General features: G+C 37.0%; 1 protein-coding gene across 4 annotated transcripts in view; it reads right to left on the reverse strand.

The window, feature by feature from the left end:
* Nucleotides 1–18,513, reverse strand: part of LOC124872120 (septin-2-like) — a 78,211-nt gene that overhangs the window by 42,145 nt on the left and 17,553 nt on the right. For 2 of the 4 annotated variants that reach the window (XM_047371821.1, XM_047371822.1), the window contains exon 3: nucleotides 18,085–18,222. In XM_047371821.1, coding sequence (XP_047227777.1) covers nucleotides 18,085–18,222 — 138 coding nt within the window. Of the gene's footprint in view, nucleotides 1–9,155; nucleotides 9,224–9,581; nucleotides 9,694–14,783; nucleotides 16,922–18,084; nucleotides 18,223–18,513 lie in introns of those variants that run through there. The other 2 variants (XM_047371824.1, XM_047371823.1) reach the window with 2 other exon arrangements.

An 18,513-nucleotide genomic window follows, 5' to 3' on the forward strand; every position in this document is an offset into this window, starting at 1 on the left:
AACAGAAATATTCATTTAAAACACAGGCTTGAGCTAAATTATTTAAAAATGTTAGAAAGGTTCTAGTCAGAGCTGATTACTATTGGTCCATTAATGATCTCACCTGTGATGGTTCCAAGAAGCTTAGTTCTGATGATCATCAGGGAGAAAATGAGTCGTGCTCAGATGTTTTAAACACTTTGGGAGGAGACAGACAGGTCACATGGTTTTAAAGATACAGTACTGGTATAAAGGAAAGTACACCCCCTTTCAAACTGGGGCTTTTCATTTATAAATGATACGGTTTTTACCAGGTTGCAAATACTTCAGTAAAACTTTAAGTATAAAAAAACACAACAGAGATTTTACCATGTGATTACTCAGTAAAAAAGATTGAGTCAAAATGGGAAAAACCCAACTTAACCTTCCTTAAGTCCCTGATTTCTGCAAAATATGTAAAATAGGAAAATTTATAGGAGGTGTATTTTCTTTTGTCCGTGATTGTAATCATGTAGGATTTGTGTCGGCCTGAAAGAATATCCTCCACAGGCTACAAATTAGAGTCAAATGTTAAAATGCAAAAAATAATGTAGCTCATTTCTACTAACATGCAATATTGTATTACCATCACCAATGTTTATGAGTATGTAGAGTTCATTTAATAAGGCAGGGTTAACAAGGACATATATCTGTTTTTGTAAGAATCAGCTGTAGGTGACAGTTTTCTTACAGGAAGTCTAACTTGTTTTGAACAACCTCTGCTGCTTTAAGTTGTCTGTACCAGAACGTCTGGTACCGGAAACTATATTAAATAAGCTCTCCATGTTGTTCATGGTCAGCATGGTGCACAATGGTCAGCACTGCTTCCTGTCTTAAAGGTCTCGGGTTTGAATCCCTGCAGGTTTGACAGGCAGATCTTATTTATTATGGAATCATAGGAACTAAAACTAAAAATTAACTAAAAAATATTTGATCTTACTGGACATCTACACCTCAGAATGTTGGCTGTTTTTTTTCTTGTTTCCCCCATATTAATAATGCATTTTTATCTGTTGATAATTACACTGCATACATTTAAACTAACTTGATAATACTAACTGTGTTTGTTACATTTGATTGTTTTTTGTGTTACTTTTCTCTGTAAAACCTGAACTTTTTATCAGGGTATAATTGGAAGTTAACATCTGTCTGACTGATGCTAAGTGTAATTCTGAAACAGATTAGATGTTCTTCTGAACCTTCAGCTTGGTGCCCTGTGGATTATTTTAATGTCTGCCTTCTGCACTGAAAGCTGACTATTTACACCAGCTTCTGTGAACTAAAATTATTCTTATCATGAGTGGCTTTGACTGAAGCTCAGTCCATCTGGAGTGCTCTGAGTAACTGTTTAGCCCCTCTTAGGATAAAAATACCTGACACCAGATTTATCAGATTTTTCTATGTAAATACGGATGCTGCAGGATTAGCAACCTCTTCAACCTCTGAAGTGTAAGGACTGGAAAAATCCAGTGCTTAGCAAAGGCAAGTAGTTTGTTCATAACATTACTTGTTGTTGGTTTCTTAAGTAAAGGTTTAATTACAGCTAACTTAAAAGCCTGTGGTTCTGATCCATTTACTAAAGATAGATTAATCATATCTAAAATGGGGCTGGTAATCAGAGGGAACACTTCCTTAAATAATTTGGTTGGGATTGGGTCTAACATACAAGTTGAAGGTTTAGATGAAGCTAATATTTCTGATAACTCAGGAAGCTTCACAGGATCAAAACAGTCCAAACACAAATCAGGTTCTGCAGTTATTTCCAATGTTGTCTCACTTGCTGAGGATGAAGTTATCATCTTCAGGAGTATGTCAAAGATTTTATTTTTAATATAATCAATTTTATTTAAGAAGAATCCCATAAAATCATGACTACTAAGAGCTAAGGGAATGGATGGCTCAACAGAGCTATGACTCTGTGTAAGTTTAGCAACTGTACTAAAGAGAAACCTAGGATCATTCTGGTTCTCCTCTGTTAATGATTAAAAATATGCTATTCTAGCTTGACAAAGGCACAGTAGACTAGATTGAGAAAGACTCCTCTAGGTGTGTAGAGCGCCATTTTCTTTCCAATTGCATAACGCTGTGCTTAAAAGTATGCAGCTCTGGATGAAATCAGGGAGCCAGCCTATAAGTAATTGCCTTCTTTGTTAAGGGGACAATATCATCTACATCAACACGCAAAGAGGAGGGAACACTTTGAACAAGAACATCAATTTGTGAAAGGCTAATTTCTCCACTGATGAAATTAAAAATAGAACAGATTTTTTAAAAGCTATTGTCTGATAATGATCTACTATAATAAAAATTCCTCCTAGGGGCAGAGTACTCAACAAGTTAAATTCAAAGGTTTCGAAAAAAGGTTAGACAGGACAGGGTTACAAAGGGTTACAAAGAAATACTGTAATTTCTTCCCACTCAATGCCATGTCAGCACAAGGTCCAGAGTATGAAGACAAAGGTTGGCAGGTGTGTGGATATTTTGAGCAAAGCCAAACAATCTAAGATAACATTATAAACTACATTTAGGTTAACAGATTTAATGTCAACATTAATGTTAAAATCCTCCACTATAATGACCTCACTTGTTTTTACCAACAAATCTAAGAACTGAAAATTGAGATTAAGAGCATGGTGGATGATGCAAAATAACAAACTGAAGTGTTTTTAGTGCTTTGTAATTTGAATGAGGAAAACTAAGGGATAAATATTCTCCAGTCTGTTTGTCCGCCGCCATCGTGATGTCATTGGCCACGAGAAATCAGTCCTCTTATTTTTTTGTAAGACTTTTAAAACAAGAGAGGTTATTTTGAAATCAAGCTATAATTATGTGGCTGCGAGGAGTCCAAGCTCTTTTTTAAAGCAAATGTTTTACAACAGTATGTTTAAAAGGGAACAGGACAGAGCCTGTTTTGAGGGACGGGTTAATAATATACTCTATCCAAGGCCCAAACAGGTCACAAACATTTGGAAACAAAGAGCGTTTGGTTCTGCAAGCTGAAAACAGTCAATTCTGGTCATCAACTGATTTCTTGGTACAGTTCTATTGGTATTAGAATTTGTTGCAGAAAGGTTAAATATAGTAATCTGGATCTCAGAGTCCTAATTCATCTTTCTATCAATGTTAAAGGTCTGCGTTTATAATGTTTTAGCGTTGAATTAGGAAATGTGGGAGAAGAAAGTTTACTAATGTAAAAATGATGAAGAGACAACTGGTTTCCTCTCAAGAGCCGACACGGGGGACCTTTTATTTAAAACACATACATCTTCAACAAAATCCCAAGAATCCCAAAGAATCACTTTCATGAGTCAAGATAAATATACAACAGTCATATCATTGTTGTGTATGTGAGACTTTTTGACCTATCAGATGTACCCTTTAACTTATGCACATTATGACACTCACAACATTGATTCTCAAGCACAGTTCCAAGAATAGAAGTCCAGCCAAACATCTGGAGAAGATCAAATTAGCCTACGTGATAGTTTACAAGAACATTCTCATCAGTTTGGTCAACTCTTCATTCCTGAGCTAAACTGGACTGCTGAATAGATGTCACACTGACCTGGCTGAACTGCAATAACAAGCCCATCAATCATAACTTTTCCCTAGTGTAATCTGTTTCCAGACGGCTTGTATGTTTACTCAGAGTGAACAATTATTCACAGAATTCATCTTATAATGGTGAAAACAATAATAACACTTTTAATCTAACAAACGAAGCTTTATGCTTCCACAAAAATAAAAAATAAAAAACAAAGTGGTAAATTTTAAATCAAAATTACATTCAGGCAACCTGAATTTGTTCTGATTTTATAGCTGCTTCAGTCCAAGACAAACTACATTTTCCACCATCTCTATGTGACGGTATGGGAAAGGCTGTATTTGACTACAAAGAAACCCAACTTTGAAATGTTATTTGAAGCTTTCTCTGATTCTGTGTATTTCCTATTTTTGTGTCTTGAAAGTGCAGTGTAGTTTATAGAAGAAGTTATAGCACCACCTAGTGGTAACAGCAGCAGATTAAAGTCAGTTGTTGGATAAAAAGCTGGCCATATTTTAAAAATACCAGATTTAATCTATTCTAAATCATGAAACATTAAAGACTGTCAGAGTGCTGGATAATCAAAGCTCATCTGTAAATCTTTACCAACATCAACCTGACATTAAGCTTTACTTGGGACCAGCGCATTTCATTTCTTTCTTCTTCTGGCACTTTTTTCACTTGCATTTTGTAAATCTATATACAGTTTTAAACAATATCCCATCTTGTCATCAGGATTTTCCGGTTCAGGATGTCCCCCAGCTATGAACCTTTGACAGCTTTGATATGGTATTCAATTCAATTCAATTCAGTTTATTTATATAGCTCCAATTCACAACACATGTCGTCTCAAGGTTCTTCACTAAAGTCAGGTTCATACATTCCAATTAATCGTAACCATTGAACAGTTCAGTCAGATTCAGTTATTTATTCAAATTGGATAAAAAGTTTTTCTATCTAAGGAAACCCAGCAGATTGCATCCAGTCAGTGACTTGCAGCATTCACTCCTCCTGGATGAGCATGTAGAGACAGTGGACAGTCACTGGTGTTGACTTTGCAGCAATCCCTCATACTGTACGGTCCCCTGACCCCAGTCACCAGGCTGATAATCCAGTTAAGATACTCTGAACAACTTCATTAAGCAGAGTTTATTCAAGCAATCAAGGAAAACAGCATTGATCAGGAAGGAAAACTGTCTGGATTAAATCTGGCCACAGATTATTTATAATAGTTAAAAAAATCCAGTAAGATGTGTGTGCTCATGTATAGCCAACGTTATGAGAACCAAAACCTGACAGAAGACCAACGTTGTGCGGACAATTCAGCATTGTGAGGATATTGTCCTGATAATGACAACTGGGTTAATGCTTAGGTTTAGGGCGCAGAAATCAAGGGAAAATTAATAGAAGTCAGTTCAACGTCACCATAAGGATAGAAAAACCCGAGTGTGCGTGTTTCAGAAATGGGGAGAGTCTGTAATTATCCCGTATGAGCAGCTCACTTGGAGTCATGGAGATAAACTTAGCTCCATGATGGACAAAGATGTACTTTAGGAAGCACATCTTGTACATTTGATTTGTTCCTGTCATCCAGTTACTTTTCAATCAAAACAATGTTATATTAACAAAAATCAAAAAAACATAAAACAAACTTCTGATAAACTAAACTAGCACTTTATCTCAATATTTAAGCTTTACTTTACATACATTTTTAGACATTAATGAAGATTAATTTTAAATATCCCTCCACCACATATTTGGCTATAATGGAACACTTTCTGAATCAATGTGTTAAATGTTTCACTGTTTCCAGGGAAGAAATCAGATTATTTTCACACAAATTTTATGCATCATAAACTGTGTCTCAGAAACGTTCGTATCTTTGTGCTGCTTTGGTTCCTTCTCCTATTTTTTTCTTCAGTTCCTCCAGTTTCTCAACTTTCAATGTGTCTCCCTTTTCCTTTATCTTCTCAATCAGGAAGTCCAAGTGGACATTAATGGACACTGAATCCACTTTGAGAGCGATCTGCTCCAGTCTGACGACATGTTGATATGCTTCATCCACAAGGTTGGATTCATCTTTTGAAAGTTGCTCAATATCCTTTTCAAGGTTTTTCAGAAGACCTGTCTGGTTCTCAAACTTTGATTTATTTTGACAGTCAATTTTCACTTGTATCGTCTTCTCGACACTCCTTGTTTTTTTCACATATTTCCACTTGTTTTTAACGTGAACTGATGCAGGACACTTGTTGGAACAAACAGTGCAGCGACCTCCTCTCATTACCTCACAGAATTCAGGGAGCCAGGTCTTGGTGCATCCAGGATAGTGACAGTTCTCCTTACAGACCTGACAGGTCACAGCTCCTTCAAAAAAGATTAGCCACTTCTTTCCACCTTTGACACGTTCCTGATCAACGTAGGTCTCATCAACATGTATAGTGCCCTCATTGTTTCCCTTCATCTCCGCTTCATGCATCTTCAGGCCTTCATTGATCTGTTTGGTTTCTGTCTGTTTCTCTTCAATCAGTTTGATTCTCTCCAGCAGGTTTTGGATGCAGGCCGACAGTCTGATGCGTTCATTCATCACCTCAGTTGTAATTTTCAGTTTTTGAGGTGAAATATTATCAACAAAAGCTGTAAACCCTCTCATTCCTCTCTCTGATAATTTATCAGCTCCTCTGAAGTACTCTACATCATTTGTCTGGTCTTCTTTTTGGTGGTTATTAAACAAGAAATAAACTGGTTGACTGTTTTCATTTTTTGCACATCTGACGTCAGCAGCTTCAAGAGCTTGAAGAGCGTTTTTAGGTGTTCTTCCATTGGAGTGAGTGATAAGAGCTGCAATGTTGTTCTCCATGTCATTTCCAAACAGCGACATCACTGAGTCAAAAATGTACATCAGTCTGTCGCTCAGTCGATTATCGGTTGCCTTCATCACCAGACCTACTGCATGAAGTTCATCAACTTTATTTTCTGACTTAAACAACTTATGTAACCTGTCAATGACTACGTCATCATGTTTGATCCCTCTGGTGCTTCCATATCCAGGAGTATCAATGATGGTGAGTGAATAGGGCAGAATTGTACCTTCAAAACCAAAGATCTCATATATGATCACACCAGGTGTCTGACCTTCCTCTTCATCTGTGATCTGAAACCAGACCCCGTCTTCAAACTGAACTCCCATTGCATGGTTGAAAATAACGTTTATCAGAGAGGATTTTCCTGCCCCTGTTTCACCAACAAGTAAGATGGTTTTATTCATCTGCTTAGTGTCTTGTAGACCAAAAGTCACTTTGGACAGAGCTCCAAACGTCTCTTTCTTTGTGTTCAGCTGATAGACATTTGGATGTCCAGAGGAGATCAGAGCACTAGTGGAGATAAGTTTTGTCAGGGAGGGATTCTTGATCCTGTAAAAAAGAGCACATTTGATTTCCTTCATGGACTAAATGTCTTAAATATGAAACAACAAATACCTCCAACAATTACAGTTACCCTTTTTTATTCTTTTAGATCCTTCAGGCATCAACTTTTAAAAGCTTTTAATGACAAGTTCATCTTCACACTTTAATGAGGATTTAATGCATTCAACAGTTCTCCACTCCAATTAACAAGACACATGATTTTTCATGATATTTCAGGTACTTTCTGTTCAATCGGGTCAAAACCATTTTTGTTTTACTTTATACCATGAAAGCTAAATTATGCTGCTGAGAAAAGCTATGAGAAACAATCAATATTAACTAATAGTTCCTAGAAATTACAATGTTTACAAAAATGAAATAGTTTTATCTCCAGTGTTAAAGGTTCAGTTTCTTTATGCTGTAAAATCTAGATATTAAGACTCTTTAGGTTTAATATTGATGTGTCTGCTGCCACTTGTGCCAATAATTAAACCCCGGAATGGAGAAATTATGTTTTCAGTGAACCTAGACAATTTTTTGGGATGCTACTGACACCCTTCTGACAAGTAGACAAATTCAACAAGTTTTTCATTGTACAAATGTAATAGATTATATAGGCTGCTTTGATGACATGGATGAGTTATCTTTGATTAAATTAATTACCAGTGACTCACTAAGAAATAGTGAGAGAGAACGAGAACAACTCTGTCTGGTTCCTCTTTAAAGATTAAAGCTTTAATTTACAGCGCCACCTGCATGTGACACATCCACATTAATTAAAAACTAAATACATTAGTTACATTACTCTGGTAAAGTAATGGAAATACATACACTAGTTTTACATTTTAAAAGGAGTAACAGTAACCAGACACATTTTTCACATAAACTGTTCAACACTGCCTCCAGTGTTGAACACATTATTTCTTTAGCATTTAAGGTTCCTTCACCTCGTAAAGCTCTACAATTTCTGCAGTGAACCTTTCATTCTTCATCTCCTCTTAATGTTTTTTAGAGCTTCTTGGACTCTTTTGATTTCTGTCTGTTTCTGTTCAGTCAGTTGGATTCTCTCCTGGAGGTTTTGGATTGAGGCTATCAGGCTGATGCGTTCATTCAGAACCGCAGCAGTTGTCATCAGTCTTAGGTGCATTTATTTCCAGGAACGCTGTAAGTTCTCCCATTCCTCTATCTGACATTTTGTCAGCAACTTGCAGGAATTCAGCTTCTCCTGCTGGGTTTCATTCTGGCAGTTATCAAGGTTCTTTTCATATCTGTAAAACATTTGTGTGTGCTTTTTAAAAATGTTATTTTTTATGTATCACAATGCAACTTTCTGTTTAACCATACAGCAGAAGTGTTGTGACAGACCATTACAACTATAAAGGGATTTGCATTTTGACTGCCATGTCACTCAAATACTTAAGACTTGACTTGGACTTGCAAACAATGACTTTCACTTGCTAATGTTTCCTCATTAAACTACATCATTGCATTTTGTCATTTCCTCATTCACTTAAGTTATTTAATTAAGCAAACTGTTTTATATTTTCTATTTGTCTTTTTACTAAATTTGATTATTTCTATTTTGTTTTAATGTCAGTCAGTTTTTAACCCCTGTTAAGCATTTTCAGTTACGATGTTCTGTATAAAAAGTACCTTAAAAATAAAATTAGATTTATAGATTGAAAACTGTTGGTGCTTACATTTTAACATAGTGAGCATGTGTTGATACTTTGTGACTTCAACAAGTTATTATTTGTGCAATAAGTCATGCATGTTTGCTTTCTTAGTGCCATCTTGTGGTCACACTGTGCAATCGCATAAATATGCAAAAACAACCCAACAAAGTAAACACGCCCCTGGAGAGGAAAGAGAGAGAGCTATAATAACCTGGGGCTTATGAGGGATACCTGGGTGTCTATGTACGTCCTGTACCTCAATAGTAATGATTAACTTTGATTAAGATGTGAAATGATTTTTAACACCAGCTGACTGAAGTTTATTCTGCTAGATCAGCACGGATAAATTTAACTTCAGCTTTCTTCACTCGACATTATTCGAGTTAATGCTCTATAGTGAATGTGAAGTTTCTTATTACATAATTAAATGTTGTTATGAGTCATTTTGTAGGATCTGACTTAATATCACTTTGATTTGGTCTCAGATGTAAAGAGGATATAAGTGTTACTCACGCTCTTTCCATTGTGAGGAAGTCGTTCAAAGATCTCCACAGCGGTGATGTTGAAACACGTCTTAGTGTCTAATAAAACAAAATCAAACTGATGTTGCTGCTGATCTCATTCAGTTCACTTCAAATTATTTAAACTGCATTAGGAAAGAATTAAAGACATTTCTTTATATTTGTCACTGTGCTGTTACTGTGCCTTATATAAAATGTAAATTATTTTAATGCAGTGGATACAGATGTTGCTTTTTCTGTTTATTAAACTGTTGTTTAAAATGATTAAATTACATAAATGAGAATGATAAAGAAAAAAAAAAAAAAAAACGTAGCCTTAGGCTTTCCTTATTTCCCTGCTATTGTATGAATGTTCTGAATATTGTGTATCACACCTTATAACTAAAAAAGCATTGAGTCAAATATGAGGTTATCCTACCTGTGTAAAATACACAACTGCTGCTTGTACAGCTCAGTGAGGCTGAGAAGGCAGGAAGATCTGAGATGAGTCAGTGTTCAGAGGTTTTATACAGTTAGAGGAGGAGAAAAACACCGATCACATGGTTTCACTCAAACTCTGAAGTCGTATCTTGAAATCTTTGACTGAAGAGAGCTACAACATGTCCAGCGACATTTCACCAAGTTAAAGAACAAGCACAGCAAAGCTACATGTACCAAAAGGGTCAAAAACACGAGAATAATATCAGAGTTTTACTTGTTTGTTATTTAAGAAAGACTTGAAGATTCAATCAAAAAATAATAGTTTGATCTGCTGATAATTCATTTAAAAACCGACTTAAAAAATGTTCCTTTCTGTATCAGCTTCAACTGGAGAAATAATCTCTGACTAGGAATTTCATTCCGTTTGATTCCACTGGAGGCAGTGTTGAGCAGTTTATGTTAAAAATGTGTCTGGTTACTGTTACTCCTTTTAAAATGTAAAACTAGTGTATGTATTTCCATTACTTTACCAGAGTAATGTAACTAATGTATTTAGTTTTTAATTAATGTGGATGTGTCACATGCAGGTGGCGCTGTAAATTAAAGCTTTAATCTTTAAAGAGGAACCAGACAGGGTTGTCCTCGTTCTCTCTCACTATTTCTTAGTGAGTCACTGGTAATTAATTTAATCAAAGATAACTCATCCATGACATCAAAGCAGCCTATATAATCTATTACATCTGTTTATATGCGTACTATGTGTTGACCAAAGCAAACCTACTTTTCCATTTGTTCTTGCAATTGGAATAAATCAGAAGCACTTCCTATTATAATAACTCTCAATAATAAGAAGAGTGTCTGCAATGAATCTATTTCTTCTCTATGATCCCTGTGAAATCACCACAGACTTGATTCAAATCTTTAAATTTTCTTTCTTTCTGTTGAATGTTTAATTTCATTGTGTGGAGGCAGGTCTGTGGCTCCTCACACTCACTATTGCATATTTTTATAGAGAAACCTTATTTTCACAAGCGTGATCACACTTATACCCACAGGTGTTTAGATTCAGATGTCAACAGATACACAAACTGGGAAAACTGGAGATTAGCAGCTGGCTGCTTTTATTTAATAATAATCTGATTTTTAAACAGTCCAAGTTCCCATTCATGCTGTCATGTCTCTTTTTTAATGGCCCCTTGGAGCAACTGCCAGCAGGTGTTTGGAAACATGTTTGATATGTTTATTGATATGTTTATTATCAGTGACAATACAATGTGCTGATATGTTTATTCTTGATTTGATTTGAATACTCAGAGTTTATGGGTGTGTTCAACTGATATTTTCGTTTCTCATTCAGACTGTTGGTGTGTGAAGACAAATCTATTTCTTGCTCAGCAACATTTTTTAAAGACGACCTGAGTTCCCTGAAATGCTGTTTAACAGGGAGCCAATGAATGGAAGCTAAAATAGGAGAAATATGATCTCTCTTTTTAATTTTCATCAGAACTCTTGCTGCAGCATTTTGAATCAGCTGAAGGCTTTTAACTGCATTTTGTGGACATCCTGATAGTAAAGAATTACAATAGTCCAGCCTTGAAGTAACAAATGCATGGACTAGTTTTTCAGCGTCTCTCCTGGACAGGATATTTCTAATTTTGGCAATGTTCTGGAGATGAAAGAAGGAAATCCTAGAAACCTGTTTAATATGGGATTTAAATGACATGTCCTAGTCAAAGTTAACACCAAGGTTTTTTACTTTATTACCGGAGGTCAATTTAATGCCATCCAGGTTAAGTGATTGACTAAGCAGTTTCTTTTTTAAAGACTCCGGTCCAAAGATGACAACTTCTGTCTTGTCTGAAAGCACTTAACCCTGTGGTACTCTACAGTTAACACTGGAGTTTGAAGATTTGTTATTTACATGGTTTACAATTTATGATGGTGCAGTTGGTAGCACTGTTGCCTTGCAGCAAGAAGGTTGTGCGTTCAACTCCCAGCTGGGTGTCTTTCTGTATGGGGCTTTCATGTTCTCCCTGTGCATGCGTGGGTTCTCCCCAGGTACTCTGGCTTCCTCCCACAGTCCAAAAACATGACTGTTAGGTTACTTGGTCTCTCTCAAATTACATTATGTGTGTGTGGGTCAGAACGCTTCCTGGTAACATCACAGTTGTCTCCTTTTCACAGCGGTATGTCTTACAGTCAGGTCTAATTTATTTATTTAGCGATTTTCAGCAACAAGGCACTCAAGGCGCTGTACATAAGGAAAAACGTTACCATGATACAGAAAATCAAACAGAGGTAATTAAAAAAATAGAGAATAGAATGATGTATAAGAAAATGAAAGGAAAATTGGACAAAAACCTTAACTAATAATGTTTAGATGGCCCAGTCAAAGGCCACTCTAAACAAATAAGTGTTTAATCTTGATTTGAAGCAACTTAGGGTCGTCTTACAGTCGTCTCCTCTCACTAGTCTAAAGAATAAAAACATGTTATCATAAATAATCTAAAGGACCTTGTTTTCTGTTTTTTTAGTTAAAGGTATTTATTTCCTATCCAGTTCATATAACCTTGGTGATCTCAGATACATGAGAGACAGACTGCCACACAGCACCAAGTTATGTACAGACCAACCCTGGCTCTGCAGCATCCTTGAAGTCTGGGAAACACAAAACAGGAGGAGACAGAAACCTCTTAATTCCCAGAACAGAACATAAGACTTTAGCTTAAGAACAGATGAACTGTTTGAAATGAAGGAAAGAAATGTCTTGTTTACTTGTGTTGCATCCCAAATGTCTGTTTGTGTGTTTTTATTGACCCTATAATTTTGCTGCAGGTTCACAAACACATGGCGGCTTTTCTTCTGCAATAATCTGTTCTGTTCAGTGTATGAAAAATGATTTTTAAGTATATAAGTGTGTTGAAATGATGTGTTGGTTTCACTTTTGGATTGTTGATGTGTGAAGACAAATCTATTTCTTGCTGAGCAACATTTTTTAGATTTGGCCTGACTTCCATGAAAAGCTGTTCACTTTGAATAAATGTTGCCAAGAGTCAGAAACAACAAAACAGAGGGAATGGATTTTTTTAACAGACCCACAGGGTAAAAAAAAACAACCAATTAAATGCTATATAAACTTTATTTTGTGTTCCTATGTGCTGAGAAGTCCAGCTCCATAGTCAGAAACATGGCATTAGAGACACGAGAGACTCCAGACAAATGTTTTCCAGACATCAAATCCTACTTGAAACTATTAAGAAGAAGTGTAACTACACTAAGATCGAAATGTATATAATTATACTGAAGAGTGGTAAAATGTTGTCTAAGAAACAAGACCGCATATACAAGAGTTTAAGGTCTGGGCTAATCTAAGCTTGGACACAACCTCCCCTAACAGACCCAGCTGGCCTGTCTCTCTGGTTAGACGGCTGAAAGACTGTCTAACCTGTCTCATGCCAGCTGTCCATCCATCCGTTGAATGCAGGGTTGCTAAATATGAGCATATGCACTGAGGAAAGGTCCCTGTTGTTTTGACTAAACTAAACCAACGAGTAATTCTCATTTAAATAAAATGGAGACCGCAGTGGATGAATAGAAGCAAAGTTTTTATGTCAGTCAGTCATTTTCTACCGCTTATTCCACAGTGGGTCGCGGGGGAGCTGGTGCTTATCTCCAGCAATCTATGGGCGAGAGGCAGGGGTCACCCTGGACAGGTCGCCAGTATATGGCAACACACAAACAATCACAAGTTTTTATGTTTGGTTAATAAAACAGAAATAACTAAATTCTCTGTTTTGTTGTTTCTGACTCTCAGTAACTTTTATTTGAAGCCAAACAGCATCTCATGGAAGTTAGGCTGTGTCACGTTGAGTTGGAGTTGTGTTGGACCAAACTGCAGAGCAGAATGAGGAAGGGGTGAGTCAAAAAGTTTTATCTTTAACTAAGTTTTCACTTACAAGAACCTAGAAGATTACAGGTAGGAAACAAAACCTGGGTAGGAACACGTCAGGAAACAGACGGGTAGCAAGCAGAAGGTTCCAGCGGCGAGAACAGAAAACCAGAAAGTATAAATGAGGGAAGTGGAGAATGGGCCAATGAACTAGGAGAGCTAATCAGGGAGAGACTCAGAAACAGCTGGTAGAGAAGATAAATGAGTGAAAGTGACTAATTAACGCAGATTTTCCTGACCCTAGACCTATATAGGTCCTGGATGGAGGGAAGGTCAGCTCTGATTATTCTCTCTGCAGTCCTAATTATTCGTTGCAGTCTGGACCTGTCCTGTTTTGTGGATGATCCAAACCACACTGAGATGGATGAAGACAGGACAGACTGAATGATGGCAGTGGAGAAGATGATGAGCAGCTCCTGTGGAAGGTTGAACTTCTTGAGTTGCCTCAGGAAGTACAGTCTCTCTAGCACCTTCTAACCAGTGTATATGTGTGAGGACCATCTCAGATTTCGAGAAATGGTGGTTCCTAGAAATCGGACTGTGGAAGAAGCACAGTACTTGTATTATTGGACCTCAGTGCAGCATTCAACGCTGCTGGCCATGGAATATTACTGGAGGGACTGGATAACACTGGTACAGCACTTGGCTGGTTTGGGTCTTACTTGAAGTACAGGGATTTGTCTTTGTGTGAATAGGTAACTTTACATCAAGTTAACAAAACTCATATGTGAGGTTCCCCAAGGTTCCCTCCTGGGACCTCTCCTATTCAATATCTACATGCTCCCCCTAGCTCAGATAATAACAAACAAGATAAGTTACCATAACTATGCAGATGATACACAGCTCTACATTACAATGTCACCAGGTGAGTATGAACCTATTCAAGCATTGACTTGATGCAGAGAACAAATCAATGCATGGATGAGCCATAATTTTCTTCAGTCAAATTAAAAACAAAACTGAAGTCATGTTTGGACCAAAGGAGGAGCAATCAGGAGTCAGCACACAGCTACAGTTTCTATAGCTAGAAACCACAGATCACATCTGAAAAAACGACCACACCGTTGACATTGCTTCTCTGCTTCAGTTTTCTTTATTAATATGCAGCAAACACCTGGAGATGAACTAAATCCTCGTTGAATCAACCAGCTGCAGAACTGACAAGAACTTTTGAAATCAGTGCAGCATGAAATAACAGAATGAACATTTTTGATAAGGAGCACCTTCAGGAAGGACCAGGAGACACCATCGCTGGGTTCATGAATTGTTTAATTGGGTTCATGGGTCGAACAGAACAAAAGTACATCATTGTTTCCTTCTTGAAATAATCATCTTTCCAGCTGTCTGTGTACATAGCGCCTGGTACATGTTTAGCTGCCATTTGCTCCATGCACCTTGTGGTATTTGGATCATACTAGTTGTATGTTAGTGTTTCATTACTGGGTTGTCATGTTCCTGTTAGTTAGAGGATTTTTATGGACACTGAGAAAATCGTTTCTACCTAAAACGTTGTAATTGAACTTCCCTCCACCTGTCTGTATAGAAATAAAAGTATATCAATCTAAGTCATGTTTATTCTGATAATAACCTCCACCAGGAATTATATTTATGTTTTTATAGCATCTATAATATACCAGACCTATACAATTCTTTTTTAAACAGTTTTTTTCTGACATAATGTTTTAGATAATTAATGATTTATTTAGTAAATGATCCAGATTTTTCCTCCATGTGATTTAGTTTTATTTATAATAAATCAGTTTCACTTTTATGGAAAACTTGATGCTCAAAGATTGTTCTCAGCTGATTAGTCAGAATAATGACCTTATTGTTGATTCTCAGGATTATGATGATATTGTAAAGCTGCTCTGCTTCCTTCACCCATATTTCTTTTAATTCTTTCAAGTTTCCGGACCCTCTTGGTGTCTCCTGCTTCTTTCATCTTCTCAATCAGGAAGTCCAATTGGACTAAAGTAGATGCTGTCTCGACTTTGAGAGCGATCTTCTCCAGGTTGACGACATGGTTGTAGGACTCATCCAGCAGCTGAGATTTCTCTGCTGTCAGATGTTTCATGCTGGTCTCCAGACTTTCTAAGTAAGTCAAGTTTTTCTCTCTTTCAGTTTTACTCTTTTCATAGTTTTGCTGCATTTCTTTCAGAGTCATCTGAACTATTTTTGTCTTGGTCACATATCTCCACTTTTCTTTCACGTGAAAAGATGTTGGACACTTTCCAGTACAAACGATGCAGTGACCTCCTTTGATGACATCACAGAAGGCAGGACTCGGGGCCAGTACGCATCCAGGATAGTGACAGTTCTCCTCACAGCGTGTACAGCACATAGCTTTTTCAAAGGAAGCATCTTTAAACCAGTTTCCAGCTTTGATAGGTTCTTTGACTTTGTAGGACTCCTCTATTTCTAAAGCAAAATCTTCATTATTCTTCATCTCTTCTTTATATTTCATCAGATTATCTTGAATTTTTCTGATTTGCTTCTGTTTTTGTTCAGTTCTGATTATTTTTTCCTGCAGGTTTTGGATGCAGGCTGTCAGTTTGATGCGTTCCTGGATAACATCAACAGTTGTCTTCAGTTTTCGAGGAGGACATTTTTCCAGAAAGGCAGTGAACTCTGTCATTCCTCTTTCGGTTATCTTATTGGCACCTTGCAGGTATTCTGCTTCTTCTTCGCGGTCTTCGTTCTGGCAGTTATTAAACAGGTAGCAGACAGGCTGCTTCTTCTCATTTTTGGCACATTTAATGGTTGATGCTTCAAGAGCTTGAAGGACATTCTTCGGTTTTCTTCCGTTTGAGTGGGTGATGAGAACTACGATGTTGTCTTCTATGTTTTTTCCAAACAACGACATGACTGAATTCAGGATGTACATCAGTCGGTCACTCAGTCGATTATCACTGGCTTTCATCACCAGACCCACTCCATGAAGTTCTTGAACCCCATCGCCTGCTTGAAACAAGTTAAATAAACTCTGAGTGATGTTGGCATCATGTTCTATCCCTCTAGTGCTTCCAAATCCTGGAGTATCAATGATGGTCAGAGAGCAGGACATGGTTTTACCTTCAAAACCAAATATTTCATACACAGTCACATCGGATGTTTGGTGGCCCACCTCCTTCACTATTTGAAACCAGATGTTATCCTGAAACTTCACTCCCATGGTGAAGTTGACCAGTGCATTGATCAGAGTGGATTTTCCTGCTCCAGTTTCACCAACTAGTAAGATGGTTTTATTTTTCTTGCTTGCATCTTTCTCACCGACAGTGATTCTTGTCAGTTTAGAAGATTTTTCTTTCTTTGGTCTCAGTTGGTAAACGGATGGATTTCCTGATCGAATCAGAGAACTTTTGGAGATCATGTTGTCCAGTGAAGAATTCCTATAAGATGAACAGACCCACTCAAAGTCAATTCAAACTTATAAACAGATTACATCATTATAAAACTACCTGTTAAAGGTAACAGTATTAAATATTGATGAAGCTAACATGAAAATCTTAGAAGCTTTAGAGACACAGAAGAAGTGAAGTACACAGTGTTTACTTGTAGGAGGCGTCGGGAGTTATAATAGCAGCTTGGATGGAATTCAGATCATTTAAATTGACCTTGATTTTATTTTAATAACTGATAATAAAACCATAGAAAGAATATAAACCTAAAATATAATCAGCAATACCTGCAGAGTGTTTGCTGTTGTTTTCTCCACTGGTGGCAATTAGCTAAAAAACATCTAAAACCAATTTTATCCTTTACACTGTGGGAAAAAATGTCTTATTGAGGAACTCTGATCCGTTTTATATTTTAGATCAGGAAAAATTGGGCCTGTAATGGATCAACCTTCAAAATAATCTGAATTATAATATTTCGCCCTTATAACGTGGAGCCATTAATAATGAGAAATTAAACAGTCTTAGGTTCATCAGCAAAGTCTAAATCATTCAAATAATCCAGTATAGAAATATCAGAGTTGTCACGATTTAGTTCTCTGGTTTCTCTGTGTTTAGTTTTAGAAAAGTATCTATTAAATAAACATCAGATTCTTCAAATAAAGAGCATAGGGGAATGTCATCAGCATAGAGATGATACAATATATTTTAATGGTGCCTTACAGCCTGTTTTAGAGAAAGTACTCAAAGCAGGAAGACAATATGGCCTCAAACAGAACAAACAGGAACATCACTACACAGAGCTGTCATTTCAGACATGACCTGGTTCTCAATGGGACTAAAGGATATGTCAGAAAGATGCTCAGAAAATCCTAATAAAACACAAGCAGTAATCCCAGTCCAGTCTATCAGGCTTTTAATAAGGACACCATATCTAAGGCAGGAGGACAGGTCCAAAAACCCAAAACCTGGAATCATCCAAACATGGCGGCTCGGCCAAGCAGGGTCATTGATTAGCTAACTGAGACGTCTCCATTCTGACCAACGCGGATAACAAGGTTTCAGGTATTAGTAAGATTTGTAAGACCCCTGAAATCTCACCATGAATATTATAATGTTTATCACCAGAGAAATCAGCCAGGCTGCTCCTTACGTACCTCCCTGTTGGATCGCTGATGACCAGAGAGGGGGGTTCTGGAGTCGGTTTGGTACGAGGCAGAGGAGCAGGTGTGCGCGTTGGTGGTGTAGAAGATGAAGGTGGAAACTTAGCTCCAATCACCTTGCCTGGAGGTTTACTGGAACATAGGACAGAAGCATAAAGACCATCTTCTCTCCATCTGGGTTTATTTTCATGCTTTATTTAAAATGCACCAGTATGGATTCATATTGAAATAAAAAAAAAATAGAATGCAAATATACCAGAATAATGGTGTCTAATATAAAGACCAATCAAAATATAACCTGAAATGAAATACTATTGATCACTGATCAGTTTATTAATTGTTGATTGCTTTTTCCATCCATCCATTGTCATCCACAGGTCCAACTCAGAGACACCCAGGAGAACCATGAAAGTACACTAACTT

Source organism: Girardinichthys multiradiatus, chromosome 8 (genome assembly GCF_021462225.1).
Source record: "Girardinichthys multiradiatus isolate DD_20200921_A chromosome 8, DD_fGirMul_XY1, whole genome shotgun sequence".
Classification (NCBI taxonomy): domain Eukaryota; kingdom Metazoa; phylum Chordata; class Actinopteri; order Cyprinodontiformes; family Goodeidae; genus Girardinichthys; species Girardinichthys multiradiatus.